This window comes from Cibotium barometz, chromosome 22, assembly GCF_041138505.1.
Source record: "Cibotium barometz isolate CiBa-2024 chromosome 22, ASM4113850v1, whole genome shotgun sequence".
Classification (NCBI taxonomy): domain Eukaryota; kingdom Viridiplantae; phylum Streptophyta; class Polypodiopsida; order Cyatheales; family Cibotiaceae; genus Cibotium; species Cibotium barometz.
In genome coordinates, this window is record NC_141067.1 from 54789925 (window position 1) to 54808007 (window position 18083).

Genomic DNA, 18083 nt, shown 5'->3' on the forward strand with positions numbered 1-18083 from the left:
AGATGGGTTGCCCTCAAGGACACATAGGTGTACGTGGGAAATGATCATGATCACCCTAGCACAGGCATGAGGTGATGCACTGACAATTCATGAGGCCTGTAGAGCATGCAAGTGGGCTATCTACTACTACAAAGATGGTAGGCTCATTGTCCACCATTGAGCAGTGTCCCAAATAGGGACACGGGGTCTTTTGGATTCAATAAGAAACTCTGCTTCCAAATAACTAACGGGGAGAGCTCTCAATGCCTAGATGGAGGCAAGAAGAGATTTGTCTTCGTGGTAGTTCTCTCTCAAAAAAGGTGGAGAAAGAAGAAGCAGCTATTGTAAGAAGAAACCTACAATTAAAGATTACATGTCAAATTATGATTAATCAAATCAAGAGTTGCACGAATCGAGATGACACAATGGCTAAGTAATAAAAAAGAATCCCATCCCATAATAAAGCATTTATACCTGAGGAATATTGCACATTACCCAATACATGCACACTACGTGGATTCACATTGATGTTCTTATGGGTGATGAACCCATACAGTGGATCTAGCTATGCAATATAAGAAACATTTTTGCTTACAGGAGGGAGACTTTACCTCTTTCTGTTGATGTGTTCCCTTGCCCTACCCCCCCCTCTCTCTCTCTCTCTCTCTCTCTCTCTCCCTCCTCCAACTCTGTGTTGCATTAACTATAGCTAAATATAGGATGATGCATGTCTAGAAGTTTTTGCACATGATAACCTTAGTGGAGTGATTGTTTTTGTTCGTCACGTATTTTGGTTAACCTTGCTTCACTTCTACCCTACTCATGGAGGTGGTTGTGGCTGGAGAGGAAGAGGCGCAGACACTTTTGAACGAGATCGTCCTTCTCAGCAGAGCAACAGCAGCAGACGAAGAAGAAGATGAAGTACGCTTACGCTTGGAGCGTTTGATACATCTATCGCGTTCGCCGCTACAGCGCCGCCTGCTTGCGGCGATCGATGCTGTCCCCCGCCTCCTCCCGCTCCTCAGCCCAAACAATACACCCAGAGCTCTGTGTCTTCATCTCAAGCTGGTAAGGAACCTGTGTGCCGGGGAAAATTCCAACCAGCAAGCTTTCCTGGACGGCAATGGCGTGCAGTTGGTTGCCCTCCTCTTCGATTACACCCTTGAACTTCAACCGCAGAAACGGCCAGAGCTGATTGCTGTTCTGCACGCTTCCCTGCAGCTTCTTGGCAACGCCTGTGGAGGGGGTGAAGCTCAAAAAGAAGCCGTATGGATGACGTTCTTCCCAACCAGATTCAGAGCTCTCGCCCTGATAGCGGGAGAAAGTAGGATGATGGAGCCTCTTTGCATGGTGCTCTACACTTGCAGCCATGGGGTTAGCCACCGATTGAAGGATTTGTGCCATGGTGAAGGAGCCGTGCTCCTTTCTGATTGCTTGAGAGCAGCGGCATCCCATGGTAAGTCTCTCTTGCACTACATCAATCCAGAATTTTACTTCACGGGTAAAGATGCTAATTCTAACCTTGTGCCTATCAAGACTAGGGTAGTGATGCCCAAGGCATATAAGTAGGCATGGAATTTCATACAGCATTTGCAGCAGTCATGGATAGGAATGCTATTGTAAGAGTTCATGATGACATTGCGACTCAAGCTTAACTCTGGAGCACATGAGGGATGTTCGTAGTAAGAGTCATGGATCTTGATATTCTGACTCAAAATCATGAGTAAGGGTCATATGGCGTGCCACATAGCATTCACAGTAGTCTTGGGTTAATGGTTGACTCATAGGTTTGCATCTTACTCTTGGATATGAAATGTGATAGCCTAGTGTGTACTCTAGAATCTTTGGATGATCTTGTGATGAGACTCTTACCGAAATCAAGGATGCAAGCAATGAAGGTTGTGATTAGCCGCTTATTATGAAGTCAACGTTGTAGCTTTTCCTTAATGATATTTATGTTTTTGCAGCAGGTGTTCTGTGCAGTGGTGCCAGTGATTGGATATACCTTCTTGTATCAGATCTCTGTCTCAGAGAGCCTCTGTTGCCTCTCCTCTTCGCAAATTTAAGAGATCCGTCCAGTTTCTCCACTCCTACTCATCAGCCAGAAGAATCCCTTTTTTCGTCTGAGCAGGCTACTTTGCTAAGCTTCCTGCTTGACATTCTAGTTGAGAAGGCGCAGGCACATAGCAATCTCTTTCGAAGAGAACAGATTGACCTGCCCATTCCATCAGAGTCAATAGAATTCTTAGCAAAGACCATAAGGGTTGCTTCACACTCTATAAGGGTAAGTACTTTAACTATTTCAAGAGCATGCCCCAATACATCAATAGCTGGAACTCCCTATGCTACTCGACCTTGTCGAGTCCCGACTATTGATGTATTGGGGTATTTGCTTGAAATATTTAAAGTTCTTTCTGGCTGGGAAAGTGAAGAACAGAGCAAAGCTGGTGGACATTACAGATTGTCAATTGTAGCTGAGCTTTTGTCTCATGGCCTCATCAGGTTGTGCATAGAGCTTCTTGAAGATCTTGGGCCTCCAGAGCTCATTTTTCAAGCCACCAAGAAGCATGGCAATGTGGATTTAACTGCAGAGCATGGAGTTCAAGCTTGCACTAGCAAGGAAGTTAACATGCTTCAAATGTCTGGTTCTGATCCAAATCCAGCAGAGGAGTATTCAAAGGTGACTAGGAGTAGAATTCCCTATCAAGGATACCGCAGGGACCTCGTGGCAATTGTTGGGAATGCATCACACCAGAATCGGGCTGTGCAAGATGAGGTGAGGAACCTGGGAGGCCTGTTACTCATTTTGCAACAGTGTGTTGTGGATGAGGAGAATCCTTTCTTGAGGGAGTGGGGTTTGTGGGCAGTACGGAATCTTGTAGATGGTAACATGGAGAACAGTAAAGAAATTTCAGAAATGCAGCTGAAAGGCCCCCTTACTCCAGGGGGGTTGGCTCAAATGGGATTCAAGGTGGAGATGGATCCTGTGGTAGGGCGGCCAAAGCTGGTCAACACATCTTCTGTGAAAGATTGAAAGCTCAAGAAGTGCATTAAATGGTGGAAGTGCTTGGCAAATGGCCTGCTGTAATTTAATCTTTGTTCCCAAAGAGAACAGAAGCAGATGGATTGCATGCTGTGATGAGTTAAGATGGCAATACTGCATAGAGGATGTTTGTAAAGACCATTGGTTATATTCACCATGGGGTATTGTAATGTTTGTAGGTGGACTGGGGGATAAAAATTGCTAAGGCGACTCTTGTAATGATAAGAGGTGGTGGTGGGGGGAGGTTGATGGTGTCTGGAATCTGTTACTGGCATGCCTTTGAACCACATGAGCTACACAGGTACATGAATCACATATATTATTGACATGAAGAGGCAAAATCAAATGGAAGGAATTGTCTTTAGAGGGCATTTATGTGCTGGTGAAGGTGTGCTCCTGTTTAACTTAATAAATTGCACAAACATAAGAGGCCTTCAAAAGACCTCGCTGACGTATGGGATTCTACAAATGATGCAGGAGTGAGGCAGGCTAAGAGTAAATCTTCCCCAACAAAAGGGAGAGGTCCTTCTATTAGTAGAAAAGTGTAAATCTGCATGAGGGCGAATACCAACCCACTTTCAAGAGGAGAGAGAATGCATGAAATGAGGGAGACGGTTTTTCTTTTTTTTGTCAGGGAAAAAAGATACTGAGTCAAAGTATACGTTTTCATGCTTTTTGTATTAGTTCTCTTGTACAGCGGCATTGATGATCTCCTCTAGATTGAGCAGAGTTGGTGCCTTAAGAAGACACATGCACAATTCATTTCCAAGGTGTAAGAGACTGGCCTGTTTGCCATCTTAGTATCAATATGATTCTTAGACGTGACTACAAGGTTTCACCTTGAACATATTGATTCTGCAACTCTTTATGTCACTTAACTTCAGTGTCCTAGCTATTGATGGTTTAGAGAAAGAGACAGTGCATTCAAATTAAATAGAGTGAGTTGATATATATACATTCTAGTTGCCTCTGAAAAGCCTTCATACTTGGCATGCTGCCTCCATCAGCAGCAACACCCACTTGCATGAAATAGATATCAGCTCCATTGTTTAAGCAAAATGAAATGATTGTGACAATGTTAAAAAAAATCACTTGAAAAATAGCAAAATGAAATGAATAAAGTAATGAGTGTGTAACGTGTGAAATCATAATGGACCTTTAGCAGACAACACTTTTAACAAAACTAGAACTATACAAGAGGTTTGGGAGAGAATAAACAAGATTCGGTTATCCATAACTCCTAGAAGGGTTGCCATTGTTATGTATTTGGTTTATTAATATATGAATGCAAAGGATTGCTTATAGGGTTGTAAATCCATGATGATGCCCATGAATGACATGCAGGCCATGGCTGTAGGTTGCCAACAAAGTACACTTGTTGGGTAATAATCTCACCTAGATAGATGACGTGTTTTTGCGTCATGTTGATTTTGGGATTGTTTTGGACCTTTGTTACTTGCAGCCAATAGTGTATTTGCTTACCAAAATGGAAACACTTGTGCCTTGCATGAGGGAGAAGAAGAGAGGAATGCAATAGCCAGTTTACATCATTGTTCCATGGCCTTTTGTGAGAGAGAACCATCACAAAGGACTTTCTCTATTTGCTTTTGTTAGCAACTCCATTGGTTAATAGCTCGCCCAACCTACCGTAAGGCGCTTAGTCATCTTACTTGCGTAGAGGGACACTTTTTGTAAGATGATGTTGGAATGTATAAAGTAGCTTTACCATGTGCCTAATGTCAGTTAAGGAAAGTCTGCGGACTTACTGTATATAGTTGCTTAAGACTAATAATAAAGATCGGATCATTTTTAAGTTTGGTTAGCTTATATATAAGTCAATTTTGACAATAAGCAATACACAATCATCCCCTTGCAATAGTTTATTTGTGAGCTCTCCTTTTTTTCTCTTTTTGCTTGTTTGATGGATGCATGCTGGATAAGTTTGATTTTAGGTTTTCTTCTTGCATTAGCTTTTTCTTCTTTTCTTGTCTTTTGTGAGAAAGAACCACCATAGAAGACGGTTCTGTTGTTGCTTCCTTCAAGGCATAGAGAACTCTCCCTTCACTCCATTGGTAAGGAGCATTTTGGTGTGACAACGGAGTGAAGGATGTGACAGACGAGCTAGCGCATCCAAAATGGGAAAAGTTGCATTTGCGGCTCCAAGGCAAGAGACACAATGACACATGCTTCGGCAAGACTAAGATAAGCTCTTGACATGAACATATATGGTGCGACTGTTGGGAATAGCCTAGGGCTTAGCTTTGTTTTTTCGTCCATTCTAAGCTATTGGAATCACCCAATATTGTCGGTAGGTCACACCCTGAAAAACATAAAGTTTTTGGAGCCTACAAACGTGAGTTTAGAGATGTAAACGTGGATATGTGAGTTTACATACATGAGCATGGAGACATGAGTCTAGAGACATGAACCTGGATATATGAGCCTAGAGACTTGAACCTACATATATGAACTTGCATGCATAGGCTTGCATACATGAAGACGTGAGCCTGGAGATGTGAATATAAGCATGCGAGTCTAGCAGTAAAAAAATAAGAATAAAAAAAAACTGTCAAACTATTTTCAGACTTGCATCCAAGACACCTGGGACCTTTGATGCGAACCTGATCTGGACTAATTGTTGAAAACAATAATAAAGTCAATTGTAGCACATCAAACCACACCTCCTCAAATCCACCAAGCCTTCGATCCTAATAGACGACTAGTAGTCAAAAAATTCCTCTCCTATTAAGAAGATTAAACTCCTTTGGAGTAAGGAGCTTTGGAAGGAAATGAACCAACGAAGCACATACGCGAGTGGAGGAAGAACCGAACACCTGGAAACAGGAGCCACCATGAACTTCGGATTCACGAAGTGGATCTATAAACAGTGCCTTAGATTTTATGTAGAAGGCATTCAATCATCCTATTTTTGGGTGCATCTCCAGTGAAGGAGCGGGAGTAGGACCAAGAACCTCAACGTTTGCTCCTATAGGAAGCGATCAAACCATGTTCGATGTCACAATGTTTCAAACATTTGGTGTCGATTCTAAGCTGGGTTTATCTTAAGCAGTCTAACAACTGTAGTGAGGTAATCGGGACATGTCTCTTTTGCTGTACCACCAGGGATGAATGTTCCACAATACACCCAATAGTAAACACACATAGTGCAAGCAGGAGTCCTCCTCTCTTCATAACAGCCCGTTACAAAAGCGTCTTTACCATGAAAGCAAGTTCAAATTCTTCTTTGTTTAGAAGAGGAACAAGAAGGAACATGGAGAGAGGTAAGGAGCCAATGTCAAGAACTACCTCATCACCAAGGAATCCACGAGATAACATGTCCTTAGCTCGCAACAACGAGCCTTAAGGCCACGAAAAACCCATACCCTCAAACATAGGGTTTCACGCAACCACCTCCTTACGTTCCCCAACCATGTGAATATGAGGAGACATGTTGAGGATGGTGTTTGAAATGGGAAGGGGGGTTGTGACCAACATAGTACCTAGAGGCTCAGAGTTGGGAAAAACCAATCCAATCCACATCTGACCAAATTCGATGGAATGAAGGTTCCCATTCATTACCTAGAGAAGTTTGATCAAATTTGCAAGGCCGTGGAATGATTCAATGCGCCCACCAAGATTTTCTCATTTTCCTTGAAGACAAAGCAAGCCAGTGGTAACCCACTTCAAAAGGAAAGCTACGAGGTCTTGAGACACTTTCATAGTGGGATTCTCGCGCAATGGAGCTAGATGAAGCCCCATTGCACACATCTCCACATGAGATGAAACACCCACGAAAGATCGTGGGATGAGCTATCGCTCATTGATCGATTTATGATCGATCTCAAGAGCAAGAGGCTTCGCGATCATCTCTATAGGTCTAGGCTCTACATCTGCAATGAGTACTATTGCTGCATGAGGTAATATCCCTGGTAGATAACCTATAAGACAAGGATGTAGAAGTCATCCACCCTAACCAAGAGATAAGGCACAGATAATCCAAACCTTATAGTTAGACAAGGGTGCCCAACCAGCACCAGCTAGAGTCCTAGAGAATGTATGAGTTAGCAGAGAATTCGCTAAATTGTTTAGGCCAGTAGTGGTTGTAGGGCCAGCCCTAATAAGGGAAACCTTAAGAAGCACCTCAAATTGGACACTTACATCTATTCCCATGAAGAGATAAGGTTTGGTGTGCAATTTGCCACCTAGAATCATACAAGATTATCCAACACTAAGGCCTAGATAACAATAATTTTGTGTTCATTGGCAGCACCATGGGAATCATGACACAACTTATTTTTGGTACTAAGGAAACCCTAGTTGGATGGACTTTGGCACCACCGGTGAGACAGATGCTACCTGCATGTGGGCAACCACCATTGGCCTTGCCAGCCCCACCAGTTGCTCCTCAACATGCATAAGCTCTAGTGCCCGCATACCAAAACCATTTAGGCAAGGTATTTGTAGACCGCCCAACTGCCATATCCACCTCCAGTACTACCCCCTCAACCGGTTCCTCCAAGAACCACGCCAATACAATAGTACTCGGTAACTCTGCTCGCAGAGACAAAAAACCACAAAAAAGAGAGCTATGAGTATTATGACCAACAAGATCCAGTGGAGAGAGGATAAGGGAGAGAGAGATAGTTCAAGGAAGTTTGATACACAGAGAGAAAAAGAAGAAGAAGAAGAGGAGTGTGCAAAGAGAGAGAGAGAGAGAGAGAGAGAGAGAGAGAGAGAGAGAGAGAGAGCAGGAGAGAGAGAGAGAGGGGGGGAGATAGAGGGAGAGAAGAATAATAGGAACAGAGAGAAAGAAAAGAAGAAAGATATATTAAGCATGGGCCTATGAGACCATAATGATATAATAATATCCATGGCATATCTCATCATGGTGGAATGGAAAATAAAATAGAAACAAAACATAGATATCTCATTGGGGTGATACAAAACTATCCATGGAAACTCATCATGAAACACTAGGAACATGAAACATGACAGGAGCATTAGTCCTAAATAGATGGTATCCAAAATATCAATCATGGGTGGATAAGAGGTGTCCCTCAGCTATGTCACATGGAAAGGTAGCTCGATGGCGGTGGAGCATATCCTTGATCTAGAGTTGATGAGGGGATCGTGGCCGATGTCTAGGGGGCAGGGGCATTGGGCATGCTGGAATTCAGAGCCCTAGTCTAAGGTAACTCCTCTAGGGGAAGCTGGGTGTTATGGTACCACACCTCCGAGAGGGAACTCAGTGCATTCACCTAAAGGATGAGCAATAGATCACAACCGTCATCGGGCACATACCAATGCTTTGAATTTGAGTCCCTTGAGGCATCCAAGCTCACTTGTTAAGCTCCACCTCCACGTTGTCATTGTAGAGTCGCTCACACTGTCGCATAAGGCAATCACTCTCTCTCACTCTCCCACACAAGCATGAATCATACAAGCATAGAAGACAAACAATGCTAGAATTCTCTCTCTCTCTCAATCTCTCTCACGACACAAAGAAGAGCTCTCTATAGCACAAAAGGGGATTGTGTCTTTTCATTATGAGAAAATGCCTTATATACATTTGGCCCTTATTCACACTTGGGCACCCAAAACTTACTTAACTAGGCCTTGGGTGGCCAATATCTCATAATGTATAACTTTTATAGTGCCGTTTCATGACACTTATTAATGTCCTCAATTGGAGGGGCATGCTTGTTAATTCAAAATGGGATTAACATCCCCCTCTTCCTGATGTAGGTTTTGTCCAGAACCTGTTTATCGAGGTCTAAAGACATGTCACCAGACTCATGTCGATAGAAATTCCTTCATGATTGAAGCTTTCTAAGTGTGCGTCTGAACGCTGAGTGGGACCAGAATCCTGTGTCCACCATGTCCTCGAACATGACATGCATGTAAGCCGGAAGACACCTTAGGCGATGGTAATACAACATCTTGCCCCCCCGATTAGATGGGCCTTGATTCATGTCGAATTGTAGGTGCTCAGTGTCATGGCCATCATAGGGTTCTTTAGGTTGGTCAGTCAAGACCACCAGCAATTTCAAAAATCTTACATTTGCCACCACAATCGCTGGATCCGAGATACGGTGCCAAGCTTGTATCCAAGTAAGCATTTGCTTCCTTTTCTCCTCTATGTCTGAAAAGGTTGCTTGCATGAAGATTAGAAAGTTGTAGCAGACATGGGAGTCGCGCAGCTTGGCCTCCTGAAACTCCAGTGGAGTCCATCTTCTATTAATTGACATGTACAATGGGTCAACTCGTTGTGTTGGTGGCGTGCACATATAGACTTGGATGTACTTTGGAATTGTTAAGTACTCTTTTTGCCAGTCTACTGGCTGTATTCCAAAATCTTCTAGTTTGGGCTACGCCTCTCAACTGTGACAATTGTGGCATAACCATCTCTTGTGTGTATGGGGTGAGCCTTTCTCCACCTGCAGAAGTAGTAGTAGCTGATCGTGAAGGTGACAATCCAGATTTCCAGCAGGTCAGCCAATTGGGGATTGGCCAATTTTGTGTGCTTTGCCACATTTGCCCATAATGTGCCTTCTCCAGCCAAGGGAAGTAATACTTCTAAATCAAGGCGAGGTGCTAGAGAGGGTATGGCGCATAATGCTGCTTTGTTGGTGTGACCTCGGAGTAGGCTTCTGGCATAATCCGTCGAGTTGACTCAAATGGAGTTACTTGCATGAGCACCTTGAACATCAACTTTGGCCTTAAGAGAGGATTGCCAGCGCGAATGAAGCCCTCGTATTCTGCACACTAGACAATGATTCCAAAATTGTGTCATCAATTAAGGCTTCAATATTGTCCCGGGGAATAGGATAGCGTACCTCTTGATGTTGCCGTTGGGGAGACAGGTGAGGTGCTAGTATCTCCTCGGGGGCGAGAGGGTTAGTGGGAAAATCTATCTACGGAGGAGTGAAAGTAGAGAATATGCAGCCGACCTAAGATGTGTTAGTAGGTGGGGTATTAGGATAGGGCTTAAGGAGTTTACTAGCGACATTAGAATAGACAGGATAAGTGGACATTGAAGATGAAGTCGAGGTTTCTTCCTGACCATGACCTGTGCTAGGGAGTGGGTGGCTAGGCTTGTGAGATTTCATAAACTCTTGTAAGTCAAGGATTTTATCGGAATTTATTGTAGGATATTCAATATGAGTGGCATCAAAATTGTATTGTACATTGGTTAACATGGATTCTAAGTGTTTGTAGATATTAGAGTATAGCTTTAGAATTCCAAAAGGATGATACAAGGTAGACTCACATAAGTTAAGATGTTGGTGAGTATTATAAACTTCGAGCCACCCATGGCTTATAATCCACTGATAGCTATGTGCTACCACCTCATAGTTGGCCGGTGTCTCGGGAATGTCATCCGGAATAAAAAGGTCTAATTTTTTGACACTGTTGTCTAGAATTTTAGAATTTTGGAGTACCCGACACCAACTACGAAGGTTTAACACAATAGGATGTATGTAATGGGTAAAAGAAGATATCTTGTGGATTAGTTAAGACTATGTCCCCCCCCCCCCCCCCCCGGGAAAAAATTCCCATTATTATTGTAGGGTCAGCATCGTGTTCAGTATTCTGCTTAATAAGGGTTAGTTCACCTAGGCCTAGGTCTTCAGATAGATTTATATCGTACTCAAGTAAAGAGAGGGTTAGTGTAGACAAAAACATTGTGAGAGTTTGAGGAGGGGCCTGAGGAGTTACTGGCAAATGACCCAACTCTGAGGCATGCTCAAGCAATAGGCGTAGGTCATCTGTATAGGCTCCGGCCCACTGACTTCTGTCTTGTATTGCCAATTGTCGTTCTAACTCTTGTACACGAGAATCATTGTTGCTGAGGAGGTTTGATATGGCAGTTTCACGAACCATCCTTGCAGCAGCATCCAATTCCTCGAATCTTTAGGTTGCTTCCTCTTGGGCACACCTGGCTGTTGCTTTGCTTTCTTGAGCTTCAGTGATTCTTTGGAGCCTTTCGGCAGCCAGAGCCTCTGACTGTCTTGGAGTTGCTGTGTAAGTTGTGCCATTGCTTCTTGGTGGGCCAATCCCATCCTTTGCATTTCGACTTGACTGGAACTTATGGTGTCATTAATTGTTCTTATTTTCTCTGCATGTGCCGTGTTGGATTGTTCTCTTTCTTGCTGTAAGTGAGTGGCTTTGTCCTCCACTGCTTTTCAAATTGGAGGATAGCTGTTGGATTTGTTTGCAGCTCCTCTTCTTTGGCCCTGGAATTGTGTTAGAGTTCTTGTACTTGCTAGGCATGACGTGTTGTTCTCATCAAGCTTTTCTAAGTCAATTAGCCTTTCAGCTAGTGTATTCTCCATCAGACGTTCTTGTACTGCAATCCTTAAGCTCGGGACTAGGTATTCTATAGGCATTACTGCCTCAACACCATAAGCTATATGGAAGGGAATGTATCCCGTCGCTACCTTGTATGATGTTCGATATGCCCATAGGGCTGCTGTCAGCTTACGGCTAACACATGCTGTGTTCCTTTTCTTACCGCTGACTATAAAGTCGAATTCCAACAATAATAACAACCATCATGTGATTCTCCCCGTGGGTGCAAGGCTTATTCACTAAGTATAATAAGGCTTGATGGTCCACAAAGAATACAAATTTGTTGGCCAATAGGTAATGTTGATACTTCTTAACGGCATAAACCATGGCCGATCCTTCCCTCTCTGTGGTGGTGTAGTTCCTCTGCATCATTTAACTGACTGACTAGCAAAGCAGATTGGATAGTCCAATTTGAACTCACCATGCTGGGCTAGTACACAACCAATATAGCAAAGTTTGATGCATCAATATGCACATGAAATATGAGATCCCAATTGGGGGGTCATAAAATTGGCACGCTAGCCAATGCTTGCTTCAGTTGATCATATGCTTCCTCGCATTCCTCAATCCATTCAAAGACAATGAGTAGCTTGTACAATGGTCTGGCGATCTCAACATAGAAAATTATGAAGAGGTGGTAATATCCCACATGGCCCATAAATCTTTGCACACCTTTGTAATTGGTAGGCGGTGGCAGTTCCAATATCAACTTGACCTTGCTATCATCCATGGATATACCGTTCTTTGAGAGAATGTGTCCCAATATCACACCATGTTTGACCCAAAACTGACACTTTAAAGGGTTCAGGGATATACGATATAATCGACATCGCTTGAACACTTTCCTTCAGTAGACCAAATGGTCCGCACATCAAGAGTGTGCACACAGATCATCAATCAATATCTCCAACCACTTTTGTAAGTAGTCTTTGAGGGCTGTGCACATCAACCGTTGAAATGTTGCTGGGGCATTGGTGAGAACAAAGGGCATAACTTTGTATGCAAATGTCCCCCACATTGTGTTGAAAGTTGTCTTATGCTGGTCCTCTAGTTCTATGGACACCTGATTGTAACTGGAGAATCTATCCAAGAAGCTGTAAGCTTCTTCACCAGCCACTCTTTCCAAAACATGTTCCATATAGGGTAGTAGATAATGGTATTTCCTAGTAGATGCATTGACCTTTTTAAGATCAACACATACCCTAAGTTTTCCATTCTTTTTTGGCATGATTATGATTGGTGACAACCAATCCGTATGTTCGATTTCATAGATGAAATCCGCAGTATTGAGCTTGTCTATTTTCTCCTTTACAATTGCCACATACTTAGGATTCATCTGGTATGCCTTCTGCCTGGTTGGCCTTGACCCTTCCATGGTTGGAATCGTATGTTGTACTACCTCAGGTGGTACCCCCTTCATCTCCTTGTAATTCCAGGCAAAACAGTCCTTAAATTCCTTTAGGAGAGAAGCGAGCTCATCTTCTTCAACCGAAGTCAAGTCCTTAGCAATGTATATGGGTCGAGCTTCCTCCCCTGGTCCCGCAATATCAACTTCCTTGACTTCCATATGATCCATCCTCCTTAACCCTTGTTGCCGTCAGTCGGACCACTTTTCGCTTGTCAATAGTATAGGTTTTGAAGTGGTCAGGTATTGAGAGCAAGTCTGGTTTGTCTTCATTTTCACTTTTGGTTTTAGTCATGATCTTTCTAGCCTCACGTTCCGCTTCTGCCAAGGCTTTATTGCGTTTTCGATGCTCAGCTTTTGTAAGCTTAGGTGTTTCTAGCTCTTAGAGGGTGACTCTTTCCTTGTGTCTTCCCTCTAGTGATATCTTACTCAACTCCTCACCCCAATCCTTAGAAAACTTATTAAGTACCTTAGTGGCCTCAAGGTATCTCAGCCACTGGGCATTCATGGATTTTCTTCGTAATAGGGCATTTCGTCGGGCAATATATCATTTTTGTTTTCGCCACCTTTTGAGGCGTTGAGCATTGGTACGGCCCTGTGTTATGGTCCCTTCCATACTAGAGGTCTCCTCTTCTGATGTTTCATCAATGGTCTGCCAATTAACCATACAGAAAAAGGTCGTGTGGGGGTTTCACGTACCATATCAACATCTTCTGATGGCTCTTCAATCAATACTTGGTTAATTTTAGCCTACAATGGTTGTGGTGGTAGAACTAGTGGTGGCAGAGGTGAAGCATCTTGTACCCGCCGGAACATCCCCCTAGGTAAGTAGGAAGAGTTGGGTTGTCCTACAGTAGTAGCAGTGATCTGTCCAGGTGGCGCAAGTAAAGCCAATGGAGCTCTAAGTGCTGGTAGCTATGCAACATTTTGAAATCTTGGATATCTGCACATTGAAGTGTCATGATTCCCTAATTTTACACACAAATGTGCACAATAGAGTAATGGCCTTGCTCTTAATTGTGGACATTCGATGGTAGTGTGATTCAATTTGCACATAGAGCACCGCACCAATTCCCTGTGGAGGTAAAGATGATTATGTCCATGTCCAGATGTTTCTCTTTCCTCCTTTAATTTCAATTTCTCTAGTATAACGTTATTGAGCTCGTCCACAATCATGTTTCTGACTTGCTTTCTCCGAGTTCCAATTTCTTGGTGACTCAAGACATGAGAAGTCGTAGTTGCTGAAGATGTCTTGATCTTCCGGTTGCAGCAATTCTAGCATATTATCTTCATATTCAATTGCCAATTTGCAACATACATCAAGAGTAGCTGGTCAGGCTAGTACCAGATAATCATGCATCTTGTGGTCTCTAACCCCTCTTCGGAAGAGCAAGGCGATAACTGATCAGTTAACCTTGAATTTAAGTGCTTAAGTTGAGACACATAGTCTCTCATCGACTCAACTTCCTTTTGTTTGATATTATGCAACTTTGCCATAGGGCTCCATCTATCACCACTTCTGGCAAAACTGGGCATGAACACATTCTTGAGTCGTGTGAGCCTTATCCTCGGGCTTGAGGGTTCAGAACCATTGATGCGCTTTCCCTTCCAGGGTCAGTGAGAAGGCAAGAATCATTGTCACATCACTGACAAGCCCGCAGGTTTCACATGTGGATTCAAAAATCTCTACATGTTGGATAGGATCTCCGTCTCCCCCCAAGAGAATTTTTGGATGAGTTTGGAAATTATATGTGGCTTCATCTGGGAGGGTCGGGATTCTAGAGCAGTGCCTAGTTCTTTGACCATTCCTCGGTCCATTGATGCCGCCATATTTAGCAGATTTGTCCTTGTGGCTACATTAAGGTCAATGGTTGGATCCATCCTTGGTCTTTGAGGAGTTTCTCCTCCCCTTCCCCTAGACCTAGTCCTCTTCTTGTATTGGCTCTTCTAGGTGTCTCTAGTCCATGGGATCGTCCTGCCATTGTACCTTGGAGTGGCTCATCATTAGTTGCCTCTGTACGCCTTTGCAGAATTAAAAGTTCCATGTCTTGTAGGAACGTAGGATGATTGATCATCTGCTCAATATCTTTTTTGGTGTACAGATGGTCCTCCACTTTGCTCTCGCCACTCTTGCTAGGTTATCCTCTTCTTCTATGGTTGTAAACCCTTCCTCAGCTCTGGGATCCACATTTATGGGTTCCAAGTTTGGAATTTCTCCCTCACTTCTTTCCATGACCAATTCCAGCTCTTTACCCCATGATTGGAGTAGGTTTAAACTTCCCATTTCCTTTTGCTCAGCTCTCGCCCTTCAAGTATCGAGCTCTTGTTCCCTTAAGCTCAACTCTCGTAGGCTATCGTTCCACCTTGCTCCTTCTGATATCTAACTCTACTTATTCTGAGGTGGGGAAGAATACTTTACCCGTCATAGCCGCACTTTCCATGTCTCATCTCATTCGGGGGGTGCCAGTGTTTGAAAGCCTTGAATTTTACATTTGGTTGGGCACTTCTTGTCGTGGTTCGAGTCCAGCACTGGTTGACGGACCCATGTCCCGCAGATTGCGCTTCTTCGTCATGACTGGTTTGGAGACCAAAAAATCCCCGGGCAATATCAATGATACCGCTGAATCTTCCCCAAACCCAGAGTACGTCAGCCCTTCTTCCATGGATTCTTCACTACTAGTTTCAACAACGGTGGTCAGGTTCCTTAAGACACTCAGGTGTGTGCTTGTTGAATGACTTGAACCCACACTTTTTTGATAGGAAGATCTTGGGTGATTCGATGCACTATTGTCAGGTGTAAGATCGTCTCCAATGAGCTTTCCAAATCTTAAGTGCATGTATGTATGATTTGATAAGCTACTTTGTTGACCCAAATTAATTTTGATCTGATTTTGTTGCTCTGTTTCCAAGACCATGAGATTGCAGAGAATAGTTCACGGCGTGAAGTGTCAGAAAATGGTTCACGTCGTGAATGTTTTTCTGCACTTTCACGTGTTCAAAAATTTTTGCTCTTAGGGTCAGAACCCCTCATTTCTTGTTGTAGCATCCCTCCTTTACCGACCTTCGTGGCCCTAGCCTGCTGACTGTGTGTTGGATTGGACTAAACCATGAGTTTGCAGAAAAAGTTCACGTCGTGAACAAAAAATGGTTCACGCCGTGAAGATTTTCTAATTGGCTCATGTCATGAACTGATTGGTTCACGCTGTGAAGAGTTGTGAAAAAGTTCACGGCATGAACGAATTTCTAAACTTTCACAATTCTAAATCTTGTTAGACTTCATGGTGTCAAAGGTGTTAGGATAAGGTTACCTATTTTTTCAAGGCAATCCCGTGATTTGCAACGTTAATTACGGCACTAATGTCGGGAGCAATTCGCGGCGTGAAGTTACAGAAAACGTTCATGTGGCATGAACATTTTTCTACAGTTTCACATGGAAACTTCCCACGTCGAATGTTATGATTTTGGGTGCAAAATACTTATCCAACGGTTCCCAAAATGATTGTGCCATGCCTAAGGAGTGGAATACAAGTTTACGGCATAGTCAATGGCTCCTTATGTTTTTTATTTTTGTGAATTTTTAGAAAACAAGAAAACAGAACACCAACCTATTCATTCACGTTGATGCTTCCAATGATGCAATTATCAAAATAGTCTAGAAAAAACAGTGAAGCTCTATTCTAACACCACTCCACCACACACAACCACAACCACAACCAATTTCACACGATTTCTTACTTCCACACAAATCTTATCCATTCATTTTCTACACAATGAACTACCAGAATGCAAGGGAAATCATGAATCTCATGCAATGGGAGATGAAACTCCAAGAGGAAGGAAGAAACAAAGGTGTTTCCCCAATAGCGGTGCCAAAAATGTTATGGGCTACCACACCCCAAGAGGGAACTCAGTGCATTCACCTAAAGGATGAGCAATAGATCACAACTGTCATAGGGCACTTACCAATGCTTCGAACTTGGGTCCCTTGAGGCCTCCAAGCTCACTTGTTAAGCTCTAAACCTCCAAGCTTCACCTCCATGTTGTCACCGTAGAGTTGCTCGCACCATTGCATAAGGTAATCACTCTGTCTCACCCTCCCACATAAGCATGAATCATACAATAGAAGAGGAACAATGCTAGAATGCTCTCTCTCTCAATCTCTCTCAAGACACAAGGAAGAGCTCTCTATAGCACAAAAGAGGATTGTGTCTTTTCATTATGAGAAAATGCCTTATATACATTTGGCTCTTATTCACACTTGGGCGCCCAAAACTGTAAGATTCCTCCCCAACCCCTCAAGATGTCCAGTTTCTTCCCCTATAATCAGTCCCCTTTTCAGAATAATAAAAGATCTTGTTTCTACCTGTTTTGGCCTAGAGAGAGAAAATATTCTAGAGAGAGGTAACTCAGTTTTTAGATATCTTGGATGAAAAAATATCATTTCTTATTAAAATAAATTCTCCCGAAATAGAAGTTTAAAAAGAATTTCCTAAGGTACATTAGAAATAAATTATAATCTACTCAAAAGACCACAGCCTAAGGGTCCAAATTTTTTGAAAATTTTGGATTAAGGTTCTGAGGGACCAATAAGATTAATCAAAATGTAGAGAGGAGATAAATTGAAGAAATAAAGAAAAACCCCACAAAAATGAGTAAATACTCACATAAGATGAAGAGTGGACTAAGGGCCAAAGGAAACATTAAAAAAATGAAATTTTGACACCGCAAAGTGGGGATTCCCCTCATGAAGGAGGTGCCTTTTTTCTCATCATTGCTTCCCAATTTTAAATCAATTAAGTGAGATATTTCATCTCTCCTCTCTCCTATTTCAAGTCTAGTTCCAAAAAGTAAGCTGAACTGACCCAAAAATGGTCAAAATTTGATCAAACTGATCTGGAAAATTCTAGAATCAATTTGCTTGTTTTAAGACTCACTTTTTCCTATAAATAGAAGCCTCTCCCTTTGTAAAAGCTTAATAGTGTTTATGCACTGTTACTCTACTCCTACCCAGAGCCAATTACATTGAATTCTCTTGATAATTCAATTGTTTTTGACTAAATCCTCTCCAAAGAAATTGGTGGCCACTCTTGATCCAAACAAGAGTAGAATCTTCAATCCCTCAAGCCAAAGAAAAGCTTACAAAACTCCATGTAAGCTAAAATTTCTACTTTTTCTATGGTATCTAATTTCCTTGTTTTTTTATAGCTGATTAAAGTGAATCCTGATGTTATACCTTGATGAAAAGGCTACCCCTTTCTCTTCCTTAAGAATTCAGCCTTTCTTTATCCTAAAATGAGTAACAAA

General features: G+C 42.6%; 1 protein-coding gene across 2 annotated transcripts; it reads left to right on the forward strand.

Moving 5' to 3' along the window:
• The first annotated feature begins 748 nt into the window (after positions 1–748).
• MEE50 (ARM repeat superfamily protein) lies at positions 749–3402 on the forward strand. Of its 2 annotated transcripts, none has more exons than XM_086816741.1 (2): positions 749–1435; positions 1947–3402. In XM_086816741.1, exons 1-2 carry the CDS (start codon positions 802–804, stop codon positions 3011–3013), a joined length of 1701 nt encoding a protein of 566 aa, XP_086672867.1. In that variant the 5' UTR covers positions 749–801; the 3' UTR covers positions 3014–3402. The 2 variants fall into 2 exon arrangements, with proteins under 2 accessions (XP_086672867.1, XP_086672868.1); XM_086816742.1 differs by having other exon boundaries at positions 1950–3402.
• The last annotated feature ends 14681 nt before the right edge of the window (positions 3403–18083 follow it).